This window comes from Rhodnius prolixus, unplaced genomic scaffold, assembly GCF_049639745.1.
Source record: "Rhodnius prolixus isolate KJV_2025 unplaced genomic scaffold, Rpr scaffold_10, whole genome shotgun sequence".
Taxonomy (NCBI): Eukaryota; Metazoa; Arthropoda; class Insecta; order Hemiptera; family Reduviidae; genus Rhodnius; species Rhodnius prolixus.
The window spans coordinates 25113959-25136173 of NW_027411615.1; the positions used below are offsets into that span (position 1 = coordinate 25113959).

Below are 22215 nucleotides of genomic sequence, written 5' to 3' on the forward strand. Positions count from 1 at the left end.
AGTTTCATTAATACAACTAAAAAACTTTCAATCATATGATTTTTATAAAACTGTGATTGATTTTTCAAGGTGACAAGAAAAAAATCTTAGAGCTAAGAAATTCGTAGAATTCTCTCTTGAGCAAACAGAACTGTTCAACAACCTAAGGAAAAAATTCTTTAAAGAATTGGAGACATAAATGTAAGAAGTATTAACATTTTTTTCTTTCTCTTATTTCTAGCTAAGAAATACTGCGATTGAATTAAATTTTCATGTACATCTTTTGAAACCTCAAAGCCCAAGAGAGATTATTAGAGAAAGATAAACAATCCCAGAGTTCCATCATTTTCTCGGACATCCAGGTGGTTGTACTGGCTATCAAGTTCGACGAAGTTAATTAAAAAAGGACGAGACTTTCTAGATGGAATTTCTAGTAAAGAGTGTAAGTTCTTATACTGTCTGTGTGCCCGGGGATTCAGGATAAAAGCGTGATGAAAGAAGGAAGTTTGCTTCTCCAGGGAACCCTTCCTTTGGTACCCTCAATGGGCTTGAGCTATTTACGCAAACGAAAATGCCACAGTACAGCAATCAACAAAGCGTTAACAAGAATAGTCGTAGCGGTTGGTAGTTGAACTTCAAGCCAGAGGCGAGAAAGTTCATTATTAGGCATTCGTCTAAGTACGGCGTTTCTCCAACAAGTCCGGAGGCCATCAGGATGTTAGTAGGTGTTTTGAACGGCCACCACAGATTGAGTAAACACATGCATCGTCTGTTAACGCCTGTCCACGGTTAGCCTTTTTAGGTTTGATAGTAAGGGAAGGAATCAGCACTACTTTATTGAATATTTTCCTATACTGTAATGGGCGTTTGTGGCTGAGAGTTTCAAAAAATTCGAGCCTTCAAACTTTACCCCGAACTGCTTCTCCATCACTCTTACATCTATTGTCATACAAAGTTGGTCTACAACAAATTCCTGGGTCATGATGAAATGGTTTAATCTAAACTAAATTAAATCTAAATGGTAAAATTAGATTATCCAATTACGTTTAGAATGCAAGAACTTCTTACAACCTATCGGACAATGATGTTTGCAACGAGAGAACACAGTACGTAGGCCGACAGTGTTATTTATTATTTATTTATTTTCTTAGTGCAAGTCAAAATATGTACAAATTACTTAATGTGGAAACTCTAAGAAGAGCAAGTAAAATGCACCAAACCAACATAAAACCCATAATAACAATATTTACTTACAAAACTATACATATGTACACAAAAATTAAAGGATACTGAAATTTAGGTTTCAAGCTTAGCGCCTATGTACACTCATCAGATTATTTTTAGTACAGATTAATGGGGAACATATGTATTCACATTAAGGGGAAAGTAAAACCCATAAATAGCTCAATTGTTAACACTTTAGTAAAAGCATTCTTTAATAAAACTTACCAAATCAATTGTTCTTTAGCTCTTAATTCTTCAATAACTATTTTCATCGGTTTTATTAATTTGACTCCGCTTTCTTCACAAAGATGTTCAATTACATCACAAGTTTCTGTCCAAGCTTTAATTTCATCGCCAACTCTTATTAACTGAGCTTCTACAGCTTCTACTGGTTGATTGGTCTCAAGTTGATATTCAATGTGGGCTAGTTGTTCTTTACATCCTTCTGTCCATTCCATAATTTCTCGCCATTTTTCTACAGCTTGATTTCTTTTTTTCACACTTTCTGCTAGATCCTATTACAGCAACAATAAATGAATATATATATTTGTCAGCAAGATTAAAAAAATAATATTATATGTAAACACTTGATAAAAAAGTAAATTTACTTTATATTTGGAAATGAGTGGTTCATAGGCCACTTTAAGTTGTGTAGCTTGACTTGGAGTAAGCTTTTGAGCTTGACAAATTCTTTCATTAATATCGTTAATTACAGGCTGTTTTTCTGAATGTTCATTTAATGTAACATGATACGCATCAAGAACTAAGTCCACTTCTTCAGGACGGATATCTTTGCTAACGGCCTGTTCTGCTTCCACTAACCAATTTTGCAAAGATGCCACTTGAGAATTCAAATCTTCCCTACAAATTATGAATAAATATTTTCAGATTAATGATTACAATCATGAAGTTAGATTTCAGTACAATATGCAGTTCTAACTATAGTAAAATAGTAAAAGTATCAAAATCCGATTGTAAAGTCTGTTAATTTTCCTAAAGGGTGTCTCTAAAGAATGGAATTTTTTGAATAATTTTGTTTAAGATGTTCTAGAGGATATGTCGTTTACTGTGTTATCAATTTACTAGATAGTAAACACGATTTCTTCGGATTTGAATGCTAGTAATCAAAAAACTAGTAAGGCTATCACTTTTCTTTGAATAATTCAGTTTACGATGTTTTAGTGGAGCTGAAAGAATATTTTCCATACCACTGTCCTTTTATTCTGGTGAAAATTAATACCATCTATCATCTTGTGAACATTCCACTTTGAAAAAAATTTGCCAGTACTGGAAATTAGTGAGTCACCTGGATGTTTTGTTCCAATGTTTTTAAATAATTAACAAAATGCAGAGAATTATTATTTATTTATTACTTTTTAGGAGTCAGTTAGAGGTTTTTTTTGTTTTTTTTTAATTCAACACTCTTTCTAGCAACAGAAAACATAAGCTTCTGAGAGACCATGATTCTTTACCACCCAATCTACATATCTACCCAGTTTTATTCACTAGCAATAACAATGTTGGACAAGACGTAAGGAAGTCAGAAACAAATGTTGACTAAAAATCTCTTTGAATGTGTCAGACATAGAGTTAAGTGAAAATTGAATAATGTTCTAACTAATTAATGGTAAGGATACCTTGAGATTAGCAACTCTGAAAGTAAATTAGCTCTACGTGTTACAGCATCTGAAGATTTTATGGTTGCATTTTTCAAGTCAGAAACTTTACTTTTCAAAAGGTTTGCTCCTTCAAGAGTAAGTCCAGAGGCGATAACATCTGCAGCTTGTCCTAATGCGACAATATTTGTTTGTGTTTTTCTCAATTCGGTTTTCATTTCCTTAAAAAAATTAAATATAAATATTGAAGTAGAACAAATAAGTAATCAGACAAAATCTATCCAAATTTTTACAGCACTTAAGTTTTTACATTAAATGAATAAAACTAATCATACTTTAAGTTCTTCCAGTTGTACTTCTAATGCAATATTAGTATCAATATCTTCTGGGTTTTCAATTATAGCTGTAAGCACTGGCCTACTCAACCATTCTCTCAATTGTTCAGCAGTACTTTCCAATTCTTGCCAAGCAATAATTAATTTCTCAAGTTTGTTAGCTCTTTGTTTCATTACTGCATCTACTGCTGATAGTTTCGATTGCAAAACATCAACAGAATCAGCAGCAACAGTTTCTGGGGACAGTGTTTCACTCAATTTTTTGAGTTTGTCTAATTTGTTCTTCATTTCACTACTTTCAATTAAGAATGCCTAAGACAGAATTTTATAAGTTAATTATTTTTCTGTTTTATATAAATTAAGCCATCTTAATTAAAAAAATAAAATTCACCTTTGCTTGTTGCAATAGCCCTTGCGCATCAGTGAGTACTACAGGTTTGGGCATTCCTAAGTTTGATTCTGTTTCAATTCTTTCCAACCAAGGTTTAACTTCTTGCATACAAGCATCGAATTCTTGCCAAGTTGCGACTCCTTTCTCTAACTCTATGTTTTCTACTTCAAGTGCTCTTTCCATAGCGTTAACAGAACCTTCTAGTGCTGCAAGCTTTTCTAGATATCGTTTGGATCCTTCATCATTTTCTTTTTCTAGAGTATTTTAAAATACAAAACGATTTAAATTTGTTAAACGCCACAAATATTATTTATTGCTCACTTTGTACTAAATTCTAATACTAGAAATAGTGATGTATCCAAAGAATTAATCTTAGGAATTAGTAATCCCAAAAATGCAACTTATACAATTTTGGGTAAGAATTCTACTATTAGTTTAAAGACATAATTTTTAATGTACAGGACTTATTTATAATAAAAGAGATTTTTTGATTTCAGTGATTTCTTTAATTATGGTATTCAAATTTTCGAAGTTAAGCATATGGATTTATATTTAATTTGCTTAAAACATTCTTAACAATCCAATGGGGTCATATTCTCCAGGACATAAGAAGAATGTATCCCTAACAGATACACCTAACATAAACACTACATTTTTAAATAATGGTTTTGAATATTTTGTTTAAAAATATTTTTATTTTATTTTATAATGGCTATTTTTTTTTTTTCTGCATCGCTACTCAATTTTTAATATTTGGCGTGCATTAAAATTGCATTTGTGCTTTTCAGTTAATTGAAAACTGTGCTATTAGAAATGTATATTTTACAAATGATACAATAAATGTTTTAAAACCAAGTAACTTTAGTTATCTACGCATTTAATATCTGTGAACATAGCTTTACAATTATTCCATACTTCTAGAGCTAGTGATTTCTGATTTTTATTTTTTATTAGATTTCTAATACCTACCTTAAAATTTATATGTTAAATACCTACTCTACCATTTAATTAAAACCTACAAAACAATTCATTCACGTTTATTAATGATGTGAAATGCGTTTGTTCACTAATTCTTTTAATCATTTTTCAAAGCAATATCGAGTCAAAAATTAAAGAACCAAATAAAATAAATAATTCACCTTTTAATAACACTTGCGCTTTTTGTTTAAGTTTATCCAATTCAATCCTTTTGACACTAGCTTGTTGGGCAATATCCTGAGCATTGACCAGTCTCTCTTGTGGTGATGACAAAGTAGAAAGCCGCGCAATTTGTGCTGGACATGTTTCTACTGCCCAAATATTCAACATTTCCAAACCATTATCAAATTCATTCCACTCGCCGGCTTGTCCTCGTAGAACGACTATTCTTTCTTCAATTACAGATAATGTTCCAGTGAGACGATTACCCAAATCTTGTACCTAAAATTAATTTTTCATTTGAAATAAAACGTTCCAAGCTTTGCAAGTAGTTAATACAAAAAATTGTAATTTTAAAATGATATAATATTAAAGCTAAATAAAGCTATGTGCGGTGAAAATCCAAAATAGTCAGAAATTCAAAATAACTCGTGCTAGGCATTGTTACAGATAAAATCAACGATACAATCTAGCAATGTGGTTCAAACCAAATTTTCAAATTATTGTGTGATAGATTAGCATTTGCTGGATATATTGTAGATGATGTCTTTGTAAACTTATTTTTGAATACTTGGCACATTTGAGATTATTCAGAGATTGGTGCACAAGTTTTCAGTAGATTTCATTAACAAGAAGACACCCCAAAACATGCATTTGCCAGCTAAATTACTTTTCTCGGTGAGAAAATCAGAACTTTACAAAACCAATAAAAAGAATTACCTCTTTAGCCACAATTTTCTGGGCATCGGGAAGGACATCGGATATTTCACGTGAAAGGAACTGTAATTTGGTTAGAAGTTGTTCTGTAGCAGTTCTAAGAGCAATACAAAGTTCTTGTTTGGATTTGAGCTCAGCGGTGATATGTTCACCACCAACTCCAGGAGTGGCTCTTCTTAGATCTTCCTCAGCTTTTTCTAATAATGCGATAATTTCTGATTTGCTGGCATTATATGAATTCCAAGATTTCTGTACACCTGTAATCAGAGTGTAATCAAAACTATTTTGATACTCGAAGAGTATTGATTTTAAAGTGCAATGAAAATAAAAGAATTCGTTACTTCTTCTTTCATTCCTACAGATATTTCAGATTGGTGTAATCAGTTTAAATTTGAAATTGGAAAAACTTTATTTTAAAATATCAAAAATACTCTCTAATAACGTAGGTGTAGTAAACCTGCATAAGAATTACCTTTTAATGTGCCTAATTTCTCTATCGTAGTGTTGTAAGCTTTATTCCATTCAGCTTCTAATTCTTGTATGTGATGTTTGACAAATTGAGGGGCAGATGGTTCTTTAACTAGGTCTCTACCCTTCTGCAACATACTAACAATATTGGGACGCTGACTGTCCAGCTGTGCAACGGCGGCTTCCTGTGCTTCAACTAGCCGAGTTACTCCAGCCGGACTATCCGCTTCACATGTCCTAGTATTGTCTACAACTTTTCCTAGCAAGCGGCAAACCTAAAATTTTACATTAACATTTAAGCTCTTTAAAAATATAAAAAGTAAAATAAAATATGAATAACTGAAGCAAATCCTATTGTGTAGAAATGTGAAAAAGGTCTTTTGACTTGTAATGAAAATGTTCATATAGTTTATTCTAATGATTCGAATCGCTATCACTGCTTAAACAGTTACAAACCTCAGTAACTTCTTTCTTGTAGATGTAACATTTTGAATACAGCTCTGTTCTGACAACGGTCATCTCAATAACAGGTATAAGTTTTTTGTACCTAAATTTAGAAATCAGAAATTAGAAAGTTAACTTCAAAAAAGTTTTCGTTTTACCTAACTTATTGGATAAATAATCTTTTTTTTTTTGTTTATTTATTCAATTACTTTCTTAAAGTCATTTCACAAATATACTTTCACGTTAACTTGCAACATCTCTGGATAATGCTTCTTAAGGTAGCATTTAATTGTGTATTCACGATTTTTGCAAGAGAGAGATTACCTTAATATAAGTTGTTCCAGTTTTTGTTGTTCTTCATTTGCATTTGCTGAGTGCGACGCCAAAGTATCCAAAGTTTGCACCATCCATTTCATTTCCTCCCGTTTGCTTTCTACTTCCCGGCAGATCCCCTAAAGAAAATTTGGTTAATTTTTATTCCTTGAAACCCGCACTTAAATTAATAGAGACTATTATTTAAGTGATAAAACATTGGATATCTGAATGTAAAACTAGCTTAATTTTGATATTTCAGTAAAACAATAATTTTCTCGACGAAGTTAGCAAGTTCACAGATTTTCTAATACAATAGGAACAAGTGGTAGAGCCTTCAAGATAATTTAGTCGTAAAATAATGGATATAAAGTGTATCAAACGCTATACTTTTTAAAATAACAATACCAACAAACTGTAATACATTTTTTTAGTACTCGAAAGAGAAGTTTATTGTATTAATTTAGGCGATTTGATATCTTTACAAAATATAATATTCTGCAAAATATCTTGAAAAACATTTTGATATTACATCAGACCTTACACAGACATTGCATAAATCAGAACTTAATGTTCCTCAAAATACATTTAAACTAAGTTGTTGAATTATTAGTCCTTCAGCTTCTACAGTTAAGTTCTTATTAGAAAAGCAGTCGTTCTTGATCAGAACTCACAATCATATCAATTGCTCAAATCCTAATAACTTGGATCTTCGTCAGTGAGTGGATTTACAATTTCTCAGAAGTACTGCGGCTCCATTAATTGAAATAGTTTACTTACTTAGACTAACTTACCTGAAAAACTGAGCGTTCTTTTTCAAATTCTTCTGCAGTGGCTAGTTCTTTCAAAAGGTTTTTCACGCTAGCATCCACGCTATCCATCCATTTTACCATTTCTGAGTATCTGATAAATAAACAAAAATTCTGTTCAACAACCTTGCAATAATTTTAAGGAGCACAAATTAATTCTAAAATCGTTGGTAGAAACTATACAGAAAGCTTCTGACAATTTTAAAATACTCGCATACTTTTTAATTATTCATACTGTAAGTAAATTTAATTGAATAAACTAATTATTATTATAGCCAACTGTCCTTTCATGACTATTCTTTCATTTACATAATTACACTTTTGAAAACTTATGTAACACAGTATTTAAATGAATAGAATTATCTATAAGGATATGATAAAATATGTATATGTACTTATATTTAATAATTATAAATAAGATTGAATCAAACGTAAGTTTTGAAAAGTAAAAGGGAAATTGGGTACCCTTTCCTCAAACCCCTTTTGTTAAGGGAAAGTTCTTCGACATGGCGCCCATAGCCTTCACGCAACCGATTGAATCGAATGAAGTCATGCGTGTCAACCTTACTAACTTTTAGGAAAGCCCACATAGCCCATCCAGTTAAGCAGCTCATTTCGATCAATGCTGTCATAAGGTTGTCGAAGATCGATTAATAAATGATCACATTGTACTCGTGACATTTCCTCAACACAATGGAAAAAATACGGTCCACTTCCTTCTCTAATCATATTTGATATAACCAATTTCTTTACTGATCCACATCCGTAGGCGTCTCAATAGTAAAGCAGTAAACACTAAGTTACATCCAACAGGGATACCTCATGGTAATATACAAAACAATCCCTTTCCTTCCTTTTAAAAAACATTTAGGTCATCCCTTAGGCATTTTCACATGCATCCGTACGCTCCAGATTATGTTGTACAACTTTCTACCTATGTCTTCTCTACCGTACTTCAACAGTTCGGCTGGGATTGCATCTTTACTAGATGCTTTATTATTTTTTAAGTTCTCTATTGCTTCCATGACCTCTTCCAGATCAAGTGGTTCTAGAATTTTTTCATCTTCCTCTACTTCTTCTATATTTTCATTTATCTCCCCAAATACATTAAGACTTCCTGATTCTCCGCTGAGTAGTTTGAAAATATCGCCTCCATCTATTAATATATCTTTCCAATCTGTCCGTAAACATTCATTTACATTTCTCATGAATTTCGTTTGGTTTTGGTTTCGTGACTTCATATTTTTTCAAGATAGGATTGTCGGCAACCAAAACATAGGAGGACCCTGGATTGAAAAGGTTTTCTCCCTTGCCAAAGAGGCCTCAAAGGAACTTAGCCCATGGGAGTGCAGTGTATAGACCTTAATAGACCTTAGTGTAATATCTGTGCATGTTTTTGTAAGTCCATGGTGTTTTGTGATAGGAACCCGTGGGATTGTGACACCCAGAAATCTGCATGCATTAGCTACCCCACTCCTACAGAATTATTATTATAATTCATGTAATTTCCAGTTAAATAATTCTTCAGAAAGCGTTATTTAAAGGTTCAGTACTGGGGAGCAATACACATGTTAAAAGAAAATAGTACATATTAACAAAATCATGTTACTTCTTCCTGTATGTCTCCCATTGGTCTGGAATGGTCTGCAAGTGCACAGAAAATTCTTGCGCACGTTTGTAGAATAATTTCCATTCTTCCATTAATTTGCGAATGATTTCTCTTAAGGCAACTTCTTCGTTCGGCCAGCCGGTAGCATTAGTAGCAGATCTTTCCAATCCGGCAAAACACGCTTTAACTTCGTTCACGTTAGATCCTCCCAACAATTCCTGGAGAAGAAACGAAAAGCATTGTACAAATTTAATTAAACAATCGTTTGATAATAAACAATAAATTCTTGATGTGAGTAGCTTGTATATGAATATTCCTAATAAATAACAATATATATATATATTTCTATTACTTATATAAATAATATAATTTCCTAATTTAAATTTGTAAATATAGCATAACCAAACCTTATTTCTTGCTTGTATTACAGCAATGTTCTCATTTTTATTGAAAGCTTGTATCTGAGAGTTTAATTCTTTCTCCATTTCTTTCAAGTACTTCCTAAGTTTTGCCTCATCAAGTCGGAAATCCATCTTTATCAAATGAAGAGGAGCTAATGTTTCTATTTTCTGAAATGTTATTTAAAACCGAATGACAATCAATACCTTTGATAAAGATATCTTCATAAAGTGCTACAAGAAGTTCACCTTGCACTACATATAATTTATCTACGAAGATATGACAAGGAAAGAAGATCTAAAGTTTCTGATTCCAAATGAATAGTATGACAAAATAAGTTTAAAATCATTAAGATTAATTATTACCTTCCATTGATCTTGTAGTTTATTAGATGCTTCTTGCACTTGTTGCTGCTCTTCGAAAGGCAAACACTTTTTTAAATCTTGAGTCGCGTTGTGTAAATCATGCATCCACCTTTCATTGACGTGTTCAAAAAACCCCTGAACAAAGATGTTTATTTTATAACCCCCAAAAAAGAAATCATTAAATGAAAACTAATTTATCAATTGAAATTTATTGTGACTATCAAACCTTATGACTTTCAATTGTTTGTTTGGAATCGATATGCTTATCAGTCATTAATTTTTCGGCTGTCTGTACCCAATCTGTGATGACTTTTTCTATTTCTTTAAAGTTCTGCCAGCCTCGCATTGCTTCATTCAACCTCTGCAAAATTAAAATGAAAATTATTTAATTAATTGTTTATAGTTTAGTCATAATGAGTTTCGAAGAAATAGTACCTGTTCCCAGTTTGTGGCTTCTTTAGAAACTTTATTAAATCTTTCGTTTAATGTAAACATCTTATTTTCAAATTCTCTAGCATCAACCCCTTCTGTATTCTTCAGTGAGCTTAGTAAGCTTGTGAGAGCTTTATTTTTGCTTTCTAACATTGATTTGTAGTAAAGCATTCGAGAAAAGAAAGCTTTATGCCTTTCCAACTGGGAATATACTGCATCTCGGTCACCAGATATTGCAAGCGTTCCAAGGAATTCTTCAGCTGAATCTAACCATTGTGAAATTTCTTTCTGAGAAGCTTCCAAAGACTGCTGTTGTACCATTACTTGATATAACAATTGAACTTGCATTCCAAGTCTAGCTCTTAATTTTACTATATTCTCTGTAAATAAGGAAGCAAATTAGTGTTTCTATTTTACAAGAATTACAAACTATTTCTTTTCTCTCAAAAGAAAGATTTGTTCAAATTGTTTTTAATTAAAATCAACAATACTTTTTTTAAAAAAAGTTATTTACCCTTCTCCCTTTTCAACGTATTCATCATTTTATCAACTTCATCTCTTGATAAATCTTGGATAAGTGTTTGAAATGTTTTACTAATTGATTTAAACAGTTCTTCAATATCTACAATTTCTCCTTGCAAAACCTAAACGAAGAAAATAAATGAACAATTTAGGATTATAAAGTTTTCATAGTACTGGTTTTCAAAGGTACTTGATGAATTTTCAGGTTTTTTATATGACTAAAAAAGTCTTCTTGGATCAGAATTAGGGATATCGATATTAAAAAAAATTTAAATTATTTTTAAAGTTCTTTCTTATTTTGTTTTTTGGATTGGCTTTCAACATCTAGCTGTGACAATTATTTTATATCAATGAACATTTAATAAATATGAATCGTGAATTCTAAATTCTAACACACCTCCTTCTTACATCTACTCATCCTAAACTTATAGCTCGTAGGAAGTACTCACAAATCTTTATAGTCTCATGATTGAAGATCTTTTAATGATATTGTACAAAAATGATTCACAAACTGTGTGATTAAATCTTAACCTACTAACTGTCTTAACAACTCTTTTATTCATAGCCTGACTTTTAGACCATGGTCGTTTGGGTAATTCGGGCATCTTGGTCTTAAAAAATGCACTCTTATTACCTTTATTATAGTCTGCCTGTTATTCCTTAAAGGTTTGCTTTGTAATCTTGGTTCTTATATCCGTTACTGGTAACTTATTACCTGTTAAGCATTTCGCCTAATGTTATTGGCTTTCTTTGCAACCTTTTCTGCCATTCCAATAGCTCTAACACTACAGTAAATCTCCCCTTACCCAAACAAAATTATATACCCATATCAGTAAGTAAGGAACCCTCCTTCCTCTTTAAGGGTTACTGTATTCTCGATGATTAATTGGAGTTCTTTATTCTTTCGTTATTTATTTTTTATTCTTCTTATAAATATTAGATGAGGTTTGTTAACAAGTTGTTAGACATATTCACAAGTAAGAGTTTACTCTCCTACAGACTTATAGGCGCAGAAAGATTATGGAAATGCTGAAGTGCAAGAGGCAAAGGGCAAATCATCTTTACTCTGGCACTACAAAAAAGATTTGGGGAGACTGTGATGACACTAATGTTCCAGCGGTTTGGAAGTCAGTTTTATAATCGCATCCACTTTCCTGATCAGCGTGCGAAATAAAAGAGGAAGTGTGTACAAAATTAATGAGGAATTAATACTGTTTTATTAAAATATAAATAAAACCGTTATTATTGTAATTTTTTTTTTTTTAATATAGCAACTATTTATTGAATGATCTCTTTATTATTTAAACAACTCGAACTCACCTGAAGTAACTGTATGTGTTCTTTAATTTTCTCTGTGGTATCCAGATAGCAGTTTTCTAAAGTACTTTCAGCATTTCTTAGCCAATTCTGTAATTTTTCAATGCTTTGACGGTATTCTCTTCTATGTCGAAGCATTTCTCCAGCTTCCATGTACTGTTTAACTTTCTTTGAAAATTTAATAAAGGAATTATTAGATGTTTGTGCTTAAGCCATAAGGAACTGTATAGAAAATACTTACAGAAAATAAATGCTCCCATCTTGAAGTGATAGCGAGATATCTGTCTTTTAGTTGATGTGCTATTTGATCTTCAGTAGTCGCTATAAGAAAACTGACTGTATCTCCAAGTAATTCATGTTTACTCTTCCAAACTCCAATGTCCTAAAAATAGAAGTGTTACAATTTATTAATAGATGTTAAAGAATGAAAACTGGAAATGTATTTTGCGACTATTTTAGGAATAAAATTACTTGAAAATATTCCATTCTAGACTCCTCATCAAGAGCTAATTTTGGTTCTGAAGCAGCCATCCATTCTTCTAAAGATTGTGACAATGTATTCCACCTCTTCCAATAACTGATTAGTTCTTCTAGCATACTCTGAACACATCGAAGTTCCATGCAAACACCTTTCCACCTTTCACCTGTATCTCTCATAAACCTATCCACGAGTATACTCTCCTTCTGATCTGAACATAGATATAAACTTAATAATGAGAAAAAGACCACAGCAAATTAAACAGTTTAGAATATGATATTTAACTTAAGAGAGATTCATTTAATAAAAGTGAGATTTATCACTGATATTGGCTCGCCTAATAAACTGGAGTAATAGTAGAGTTAAACATGCGGTTTGAAATATTAAATGATTATTATTAAAATGAAATATTATGTTTTTAAACATTTGATGTATAATAATAATAACTGATTAACTATCTCTAGATTTAATAATTGTTACAGAATAAATTAAAAAAATTGATTTAATAAAAATGTATTTTTATTAAAAACCCTATAGAGAGGAACGAGTACCACAAAGAGGGGCACAATGGTTTAAGGACAAATTGATTTTTTTAAATACACTTTTTTGCTTTAATTTTGCAGAGTTTCTTACCAATATTTCCGTCACGCTTGTACTCTTCAATGACGTGTTGCATATCGATGAAAGCTTTATTAAATTCCTGGAATATTTTATTTTTTGAGACAAAGTTTGTATACTGATCCAATAACTGTTGCACTCTCTGCTCAGTACCGTACTTGATGGTCCAACTGCGAACTTTGTTTTCAGTCAGTTCCATGAAAGCTATGAGGCAACACTGTAAAATCATGGATTTTAAAGTTTGAGAAGAAATTGTTAGCGTTTCATTTTTATATTTATGTTGGTACAAAGAATAGTTAAAATAATTAATTTTTGGGAACTAGATATCCGGAAGTTTATGGGTTTTTGCTCTTAAGTATAACGGTGAACAGTAAGGGTCATACGAGGAGGGCAAAATCTGATATCTACCCCTCGTGATTTCCTTTCCCCACAGAACAGAGGCAGTGTTACGCCCCACCTACTGAAAGATGAGCGAATTTGAGTCAGAATATTAAGGAAACTTGTTTGGTAAGAGGGGAGGGAGCTTAACAGCGCTAGAAAGTAAGATATCTCACTTCAACAAGATATTCGACTTAGCCGAAGGATGAATGACCCAGAGGTGACTGGGTCGAAAACGAAGTCAGTCCTCTGAGTTGCTTTGAGGAAGCTGGTACCTGCAAATTCGGTGGGAAGTTCGGTGGAAATTCTATACATCTCCTGACTAACTTTCCAAAGAGATTTTCGAGGAAGATTTAGAAACTCGCGAATTACCAGAGAATATGTAATTCCGAGAAACCTCCTCTCGGATTCTGATATTTCTTAGATATATCAGAAGAGTTCTAAACAATTGTTAGCATCAGTAAGTGGCATAAGTACACCATAGTGCATAAAAAAAAATTTTGGTTCAACCTAGAGCATAAGAAATGGAGTCTAACTGAATATTTTAAAGAGGTTAAACAAAGAAAGCTATGTGATTCTACTTTTGCTTCCTAAGAAATCGTTTGTGCGTCTGACTTTATAGGAAAAGAAGAAAAAATAATAAATAATTCCGTTTTCTTTGAAAATGTTAAGTTCCATGTTCGCTAAAATTCTGCAGATTCAGTTCGATTTATCAGCCTCAAATGAAAATTCACCTTTCTTCCAGTTTTTTTAACTTTTAAAGTTCAAAGTTCTTTTACGTTCTGCCAGTTCAGTTATTTTTTTTAAAAAAAAAGAATATTTAGATTAATTTTGTTCAATCAATTTCTAGACTTACTTTATGTTCAAGAAATTTCAGTCTGATCCTTCTAACTGCTGCTCTCGGAACAATATCTCTTAATCTTTTGGCCATGGTATCTAATTGTTGTTGTGGCACGTAACCTTGATAATTGGTCTGACTAAGCCCAATTGAGAATTGATTTTCTATCTTAGGCAGATCGACAAAAAATGCCTGTAAACAAGAAAGCCCAATATTTATTTTACAAATTCCGCTAAAACTAAAATAAATAAAATTTTTGAAAATGAAAATTAACTCACTTTATGCTCTTCAAGTTTTCTGCTAATAATGCTTGCAGTTTCTTCATTCATTGCAGAAGGAATGTCATAATCTTCAAGGAGGTTGTCTGCTCTGAATAACCAATCACCAACTTGATTGAACGGAGGTGGCAAATGTGAATCGAGAAGCCATAGCCAATGCCTCATCTAAATTCACACACACACAACATACCTAGATTATTGGTATTAAGTTAATTTATTAAATTATTTAAATAAAAACATTAATTTCAAGATTCTGATTTCAATGGGGCGGATATTGAATGCACTAACATTCTCGAATTAAATCTACTCTAAGAAACATTTCTTTCTAAGAAACTAGACTAGGATACATTTAGAAATATATAAATATGTGGAGTTAACGGAAAAATAAGACATCGTTACAGCTATTTAAAGGAGAATTATAAAATATCTTATTCAATATTAAACCGCCCATAAATTTTCAGATACTCTGCTTTCATGTTCATTATTAGATTTTTATTTGGGTTTAAAAGTTCATATGTTTCAAAGTTAATGCTAAAATCTCTCAAGGAACGTCACAAGAAGGCACTGTCACAATAAGAACAATTATTAAAATATACAGAAGAGAATTAGAAAAAAACCGTTCTTAATGTTCTTAACCCGGTGATTAATTAAAATTGTTTTAAATTAAATTCTGTACAATGTTCGATGAAAGAAATACAACTAATTTTTATAATTACCTGTGCTTCTAATTTTTTCCATAAAATTTCAATTTCTTTCCAAGATTCTGAGGCAATGCTTATACTACTCCTCGAGTCTACTAATTTAGATAATTTTTTATATATAGCAGTCTTTGTTTTTACATCACTTTCAAATGCAGAATATTCCTGAAGAGCAAATAACGGATTGTATTTGAATGTAAGGCGAATCACAAATTACTGATTCTTCCCTCTAAAATACTCAAAATAATATAATAATAATAATTTATAATCTTACAGAATAATTCATTGGAAGATTGTTCATATTAGACAGAAAATGTGTTCTATCTATTAGCCAAGATCTTAGCTCCATATATTCCGCTTCAATGGAGCTTAATCTATCTCCAGTGTCACTTCTCATTTCTGGATATTTGTGAAGAAACTGTGCCACATATGTCATAACTGATTTTTCATCTGGTTTTTCTACATCTAGATCCTATTTGTACATACAAAAATAAGTTCACATTAATTCATTATAATGTTATAAAAATAATGTTTTAAGTATTCTGACTCGAAATTACTTCTGGGTCTAACAGTCTTGCAATTCCTAATTCTCGTTCAGCAACATCAAAAGCTGTTTCAAGCCTATCTCGGTTTGTTGCTCTTCTAAGTAATGCTAAATCTATCAGTCCTTTCTTAATGGCATCAACTATGGCCAGGAAAGCCAGACCATCTCGCCAGCTTGGTCCGAAATCTTTCACTTCTAAACCTATGTCCCTAAAATTAAAATAAATACATAAATAAATAAATGAGATAAACCATATTATAAAGAGTTGAGATATCAATCATGTTCTTTTGAGGGGTATTTTAGCAAATGTATTGATTTAAATTCATTCTCGCCTGGCATTCCTTTTAATAAAACATTCATTAATAAAAAACTATCTCCACTGTTGATTCTCTATCCGTGTTTAATTCCAAAAATAATTTAATATTAAATTGTATTTATATTGAAGAGTATTAATATTAAAGTTTACCATTAAAAAGTTTATTAATAAGTGAAAACTCCTTTTAGAATTTGGTTCAGGAAAACTAATGAATTGAGTTTTAAGATCCATGAATGAATACGAATGAAATGATTTGTAAGAGTTGGCTAGTTACATCCTTAACTCTTTCAAAATGCTTTCTGCCTTGCTGACAGTGTAAATATGATTAAACTATGAGTTAAGAAGATATTTAGAATAAGAAGATAGCAATCACAAGTTTATACTCACTTTGGAAGAGCATTTGTAACCCATTTAAGTAAGGCAGTCTTTGCAGGTTCTACTTTTCTCCTCCTATCAGTCATATCAGGTGTCCTGGTTCCTTCAAGACTGGAAGTACTTCCACCAAAATTGTGTCCTAATGATGCTAAAGCTCTTGTATTTTCTTCGATCTATGGAAAATAGTATTAGGATTACAATGCATTACAAAGAATTAAATCACATTACAAAAAATAGGAGAGAAAATGGATGAAAATTTCATAAAATTTAAAAATATCTCATAAAATATTTTCAAAATTGAGATTCTAATTTTAATATTTAAACGAACTAAGTAGAGGGAAAATGGCCTAAATTGTGCCAGATCCAAACACCTCCAAATCTGACAGGGTAATCATCGAGTTTAACGAAGCTGTAAGCCATACCCATCAGCACCATTCTACACCCACCTATCATCGAATTTGACGAGGCTGAAATCCGCACCATCACAAAAAAAAAGGAATCGTTTTAAAAGATCTAAAGATTTAAAAGATTTAAATCGGTATAGATATACTCAGATCTCCGAACTGTTAAATAATAATTTTGTTCAGAATAATGTTTGAAATATGGTTTATGGATTGGTTTATGACCGAGAAGTTTAAAATAAACCACAGACTAAAGGTTCTTTTTAAGCGTATCCTTATTTTTTTCGAAAAATGAGTTTAAAAAAGCACTCACAGAAAACAAATAGGGTGAAGGGACCGGTAATTTAGAGCTTAAGAAAAAATTCGAGTTTCGTTTAGAATATCTTCCGTTATTTTGGCTCCAGGTGTTGGTTGGTACAAATATGCCGCTCCATTAGATTGTATTATGTATTCAGTAAATTCGATTTATATGTCAACCAAAAATTATTACATTTTTTAAAGTATTTCAATGACCCTGTGAATGACATACCGAATTTTCGGTGGTACCAGTGAATGACAAGTATATTCCTGAAACGACCTAAAAAATTCAAAATACCTAAATCACTGTTCAACTTAGATTTTTAACACAAAAAATCAGTCTTATTCATAATTAATAACAATCGGTTTTTAAATTGGCCTACCTAAATAATGTAATATTTTTCAACATTACGCTTTTTCAAGCAGTTATTGACGATCAACCCTTAAACAACTATCCTACCGGAGAGTTTTAATTTCATTCAAACCTTCTAGGGCATCTACGTCATTCAATTATCGAGAAACTTCATTATACAAAACGTTCAAACTAGTATTGATTACTTTGGCTCAAGAAACAGTTCGCTTATCCTTCTTGCAATGATGTAATGACGGTTCCGGAATGCTTTCTACCAAGATTTACCTGGTAAGTTATTATTAAAAGGGTTCGGTATATCTAGTTTTATAATAAGTTGCCACACACTCATCAGTAGAAGGCTTTTAGTGATGGGAAACCCAGCTCTGGCAACGGACGTGATCCACAAAACTAAAAAAAATCCTCTTTCGCAGAGGAGAGTACTGTATGTGGCCCCATTCGTCTGCTGACTGTAGATTTACCTTCCACTTTGTACAGTAGGGTAACTCGAGCGACTGGGTGATATTTAGCAGCTTTACTAATTGATCTTCCTTTACATACAAGTACCTACCTCCCGCAATTAACAACACATTACTGGCATGAAATTTTGATCACTTATATACTACACTTCACTCAGTTATAAGTTATATGCTGTAGTTTCCTTGGGTACAGATCCATAAGTTGAGAAGATATTGAGAGTTGAAATTTTTTCGGGTCATGGATTTGCTGTGAAAAGGGGCCCTTATAATTCCCACATTAAACAACAGATTATTCGTATGAAATTTTGTTCTCTTACACCCTCTGTTTTACTGAGTAGTATACTATAGTTTTCATGAGTACAGATCCATTAGTTCAGAAGATATTGAGAGTTGAAATTTTTTTGGGTCATGGTTTTGCTGTGAAATGGGGCCCTTATAACTCCCACAGTAAACCACATATTATTCGTATGAAATTCTGTGGTCTTACACACTCTATTTTACTAAATAGTATGGTATAGTTTTCTTGAGTACAGATCCATTAGTTGAGAAGATATTGAGAGTTGAAATTTTTTTGGGTCATGGTTTTGCTGTGAAATTAAGCCTTTATAACTCCTACAGAAAACAACAGATTATTCGTATGAAATTTTGTGTTCTTACTCACTCTGTTTTACTGAGTAGTATGCTATGGTTTTCATGAGTACAGATCCATTAATTGAGAAGATATTGAGAGTTAATATTTTTTTGGGTCATGGTTTTGCTGTGAAATTGGGCCCTTATAATTCCAACATTAAACAACAGATTATTCGCATGAAATTCTGTGTTCTTACTCACTCTGTTTTACTGAGTAGTATGCTATGGTTTTCATGAGTACAGATCCATTAGTTCAGAAGATATTGAGAGTTGAAATTTTTTTGGGTCATGGTTTTGCTGTGAAATTGGGCCTTTATAACTCCTACAGAAAACAACAGATTATTCGTATGAAATTCTGTGCTCTTACACACTCGGTTTTACTGAGTAGTATGCTATGGTTTTCATGAGTACAGATCCATTAGTTCAGAAGATATTGAGAGTTGAAATTTTTTTGGGTCATGGTTTTGCATTGAAATTGGGCCCTAATAATTCCCACAGAGAACATCAGATTATTTGTATGAAATTTTGTGTTCTTACTCACTCTGTTTTACTGAGTAGTATGCTATGGTTTTATTGAGTACAGATCCATTAGTTGAGAAGATATTAAGAGTTGAAATTTTTTTGGGTCATGGTATTGCTGTGACATTAAGCCTTTATAACTAATACAGAAAACAACAGATTATTCGTATGAAATTCTGTGCTCTTACACACTCGGTTTTACTGAGTAGTATGCTATGGTTTTATTGAGTACAGATCCATTAGTTCAGAAGATATTGAGAGTTGAAATTTTTTTGGGTCATGGTTTTGCTGTGAAATGGGGCCTTTATAACTCCTACAGAAAACAACAGATTATTCGTATGAAATTCTGTGCTCTTACACACTCTGTTTTACTGAGTAGTATGCTATGGTTTTCATGAGTACAGATCCATTAGTTCAGAAGATATTGAGAGTTGAAATTTTTTTGGGTCATGGTTTTGCTGTGAAATGGGGCCTTTATAACTCCTACAGAAAACAACAGATTATTCGTATGAAATTCTGTGCTCTTACACACTCGGTTTTACTCAGTAGTATGCTATGGTTTTCATGAGTACAGATCCATTAGTTCAGAAGATATTGAGAGTTGAAATTTTTTCGGGTCATGGTTTTGCTGTGAAATGGGGCCTTTATAACTCCTACAGAAAACAACAGATTATTCGTATGAAATTCTGTGCTCTTACACACTCGGTTTTACTGAGTAGTATGCTATGGTTTTCATGAGTACAGATCCATTCGTTCAGAAGATATTGAGAGTTGAAATTTTTTTGGGTCATGGTTTTGCTGTGAAATGGGGCCTTTATAACTCCTACAGAAAACAACAGATTATTCATATGAAATTCTGTGCTCTTACACACTCGGTTTTACTGAGTAGTATGCTATGGTTTTATTGAGTACAGATCCATTAGTTGAGAAGATATTAAGAGTTGAAATTTTTTTGGGTCATGGTATTGCTGTGACATTAAGCCTTTATAACTAATACAGAAAACAACAGATTATTCGTATGAAATTCTGTGCTCATACACACTCGGTTTTACTGAGTAGTATGCTATAGTTTTCCTGAGTACAGATCTATTAGTTCAGAAGATATTGAGAGTTGAAATTTTTTTGGGTCATGGTTTTGCTGTGAAATGGGGCCTTTATAACTCCTACAGAAAACAACAGATTATTCGTATGAAATTCTGTGTTCTTACACACTCTGTTTTACTGAGTAGTATGCTATGGTTTTCATGAGTACAGATCCATTAGTTCAGAAGATATTGAGAGTTGAAATTTTTTTGGGTCATGGTTTTGCTGTGAAATGGGGCCTTTATAACTCCTACAGAAAACAACAGATTATTCGTATGAAATTCTGTGCTCTTACACACTCGGTTTTACTCAGTAGTATGCTATGGTTTTCATGAGTATAGATCCATTAGTTCAGAAGATATTGAGAGTTGAAATTTTTTTGGATCATGGTTTTGCTGTGAAATGGGGCCTTTATAACTCCTACAGAAAACAACAGATTATTCGTATGAAATTCTGTGCTCTTACACACTCAGTTTTACTGAGTAGTATGCTATGGTTTTCATAAGTACAGATCCATTAGTTCAGAAGATATTTTGGGTCATGGTTTTGCTGTGAAATGGGGCCTTTATAACTCCTACAGAAAACAACAGATTATTCGTATGAAATTCTGTGCTCTTACACACTCGGTTTTACTGAGTAGTATGCTATGGTTTTCATGAGTACAGATCCATTAGTTCAGAAGATATTGAGAGTTGAAATTTTTTTGGGTCATGGTTTTGCTGTGAAATGGGGCCTTTATAACTCCTACAGAAAACAACAGATTATTCGTATGAAATTCTGTGCTCTTACACACTCGGTTTTACTGAGTAGTATGCTATGGTTTTCATGAGTACAGATCCATTAGTTCAGAAGATATTGAGAGTTGAAATTTTTTTGGGTCATGGTTTTGCTGTGAAATGGGGCCTTTATAACTCCTACAGAAAACAACAGATTATTCGTATGAAATTCCGTGTTCTTACACACTCGGTTTTACTCAGTAGTATACTATGGTTTTAATGAGTACCGATCCATTAGTTCAGAAGATATTGAGAGTTGAAATTTTTTTGGGTCATGGTTTTGCTGTGAAATGGGGCCTTTATAACTCCTACAGAAAACAACAGATTATTCGTATGAAATTCTGTGCTCTTACACACTCGGTTTTACTGAGTAGTATGCTATGGTTTTCATGAGTACAGATCCATTAGTTCAGAAGATATTGAGAGTTGAAATTTTTTTGGGTCATGGTTTTGCTGTGAAATGGGGCCCTTATAACTCCCACAGTAAACCACATATTATTCGTATGAAATTCTGTGGTCTTACACACTCTATTTTACTAAATAGTATGGTATAGTTTTCTTGAGTACAGATCCATTAGTTGAGAAGATATTGAGAGTTGAAATTTTTTTGGGTCATGGTTTTGCTGTGAAATTAAGCCTTTATAACTCCTACAGAAAACAACAGATTATTCGTATGAAATTTTGTGTTCTTACTCACTCTGTTTTACTGAGTAGTATGCTATGGTTTTCATGAGTACAGATCCATTAATTGAGAAGATATTGAGAGTTAATATTTTTTTGGGTCATGGTTTTGCTGTGAAATTGGGCCCTTATAATTCCAACATTAAACAACAGATTATTCGCATGAAATTCTGTGTTCTTACTCACTCTGTTTTACTGAGTAGTATGCTATGGTTTTCATGAGTACAGATCCATTAGTTCAGAAGATATTGAGAGTTGAAATTTTTTTGGGTCATGGTTTTGCTGTGAAATGGGGCCTTTATAACTCCTACAGAAAACAACAGATTATTCGTATGAAATTCTGTGCTCTTACACACTCTGTTTTACTGAGTAGTATGCTATGGTTTTCATGAGTACAGATC

At 32.3% G+C, this 22215-nt stretch overlaps 1 protein-coding gene and 1 long non-coding RNA gene across 8 annotated transcripts in view; one reads left to right on the plus strand and one right to left on the minus strand.

The window, feature by feature from the left end:
* Msp300 (Muscle-specific protein 300 kDa) overlaps nucleotides 1-22215 on the minus strand; it is a 242910-nt gene that overhangs the window by 115576 nt on the left and 105119 nt on the right. For all 7 annotated transcript variants that reach the window (XM_074133140.1, XM_074133145.1, XM_074133146.1 and 4 more), the window contains 27 exons: nucleotides 16612-16772; nucleotides 15922-16117; nucleotides 15639-15836; nucleotides 15383-15529; nucleotides 14667-14831; nucleotides 14407-14580; nucleotides 13188-13389; nucleotides 12548-12765; nucleotides 12318-12458; nucleotides 12080-12244; nucleotides 10752-10881; nucleotides 10241-10617; nucleotides 10032-10166; nucleotides 9806-9940; nucleotides 9449-9610; nucleotides 9042-9259; nucleotides 7418-7526; nucleotides 6636-6763; nucleotides 6324-6414; nucleotides 5872-6142; nucleotides 5403-5656; nucleotides 4685-4964; nucleotides 3546-3799; nucleotides 3155-3466; nucleotides 2841-3040; nucleotides 1812-2064; nucleotides 1429-1718 (listed from right to left, as the gene is read on the minus strand). In XM_074133140.1, coding sequence (XP_073989241.1) covers nucleotides 1429-1718; nucleotides 1812-2064; nucleotides 2841-3040; nucleotides 3155-3466; nucleotides 3546-3799; nucleotides 4685-4964; nucleotides 5403-5656; nucleotides 5872-6142; nucleotides 6324-6414; nucleotides 6636-6763; nucleotides 7418-7526; nucleotides 9042-9259; nucleotides 9449-9610; nucleotides 9806-9940; nucleotides 10032-10166; nucleotides 10241-10617; nucleotides 10752-10881; nucleotides 12080-12244; nucleotides 12318-12458; nucleotides 12548-12765; nucleotides 13188-13389; nucleotides 14407-14580; nucleotides 14667-14831; nucleotides 15383-15529; nucleotides 15639-15836; nucleotides 15922-16117; nucleotides 16612-16772 — 5366 coding nt within the window. The remainder of the gene's footprint in view (nucleotides 1-1428; nucleotides 1719-1811; nucleotides 2065-2840; nucleotides 3041-3154; nucleotides 3467-3545; nucleotides 3800-4684; nucleotides 4965-5402; nucleotides 5657-5871; nucleotides 6143-6323; nucleotides 6415-6635; nucleotides 6764-7417; nucleotides 7527-9041; nucleotides 9260-9448; nucleotides 9611-9805; nucleotides 9941-10031; nucleotides 10167-10240; nucleotides 10618-10751; nucleotides 10882-12079; nucleotides 12245-12317; nucleotides 12459-12547; nucleotides 12766-13187; nucleotides 13390-14406; nucleotides 14581-14666; nucleotides 14832-15382; nucleotides 15530-15638; nucleotides 15837-15921; nucleotides 16118-16611; nucleotides 16773-22215) is intronic.
* On the plus strand, nucleotides 31-12010 carry LOC141456871 (uncharacterized). The gene is made up of 2 exons (XR_012460086.1): nucleotides 31-180; nucleotides 11759-12010. It is a non-coding gene; the product is annotated as an uncharacterized lncRNA (long non-coding RNA).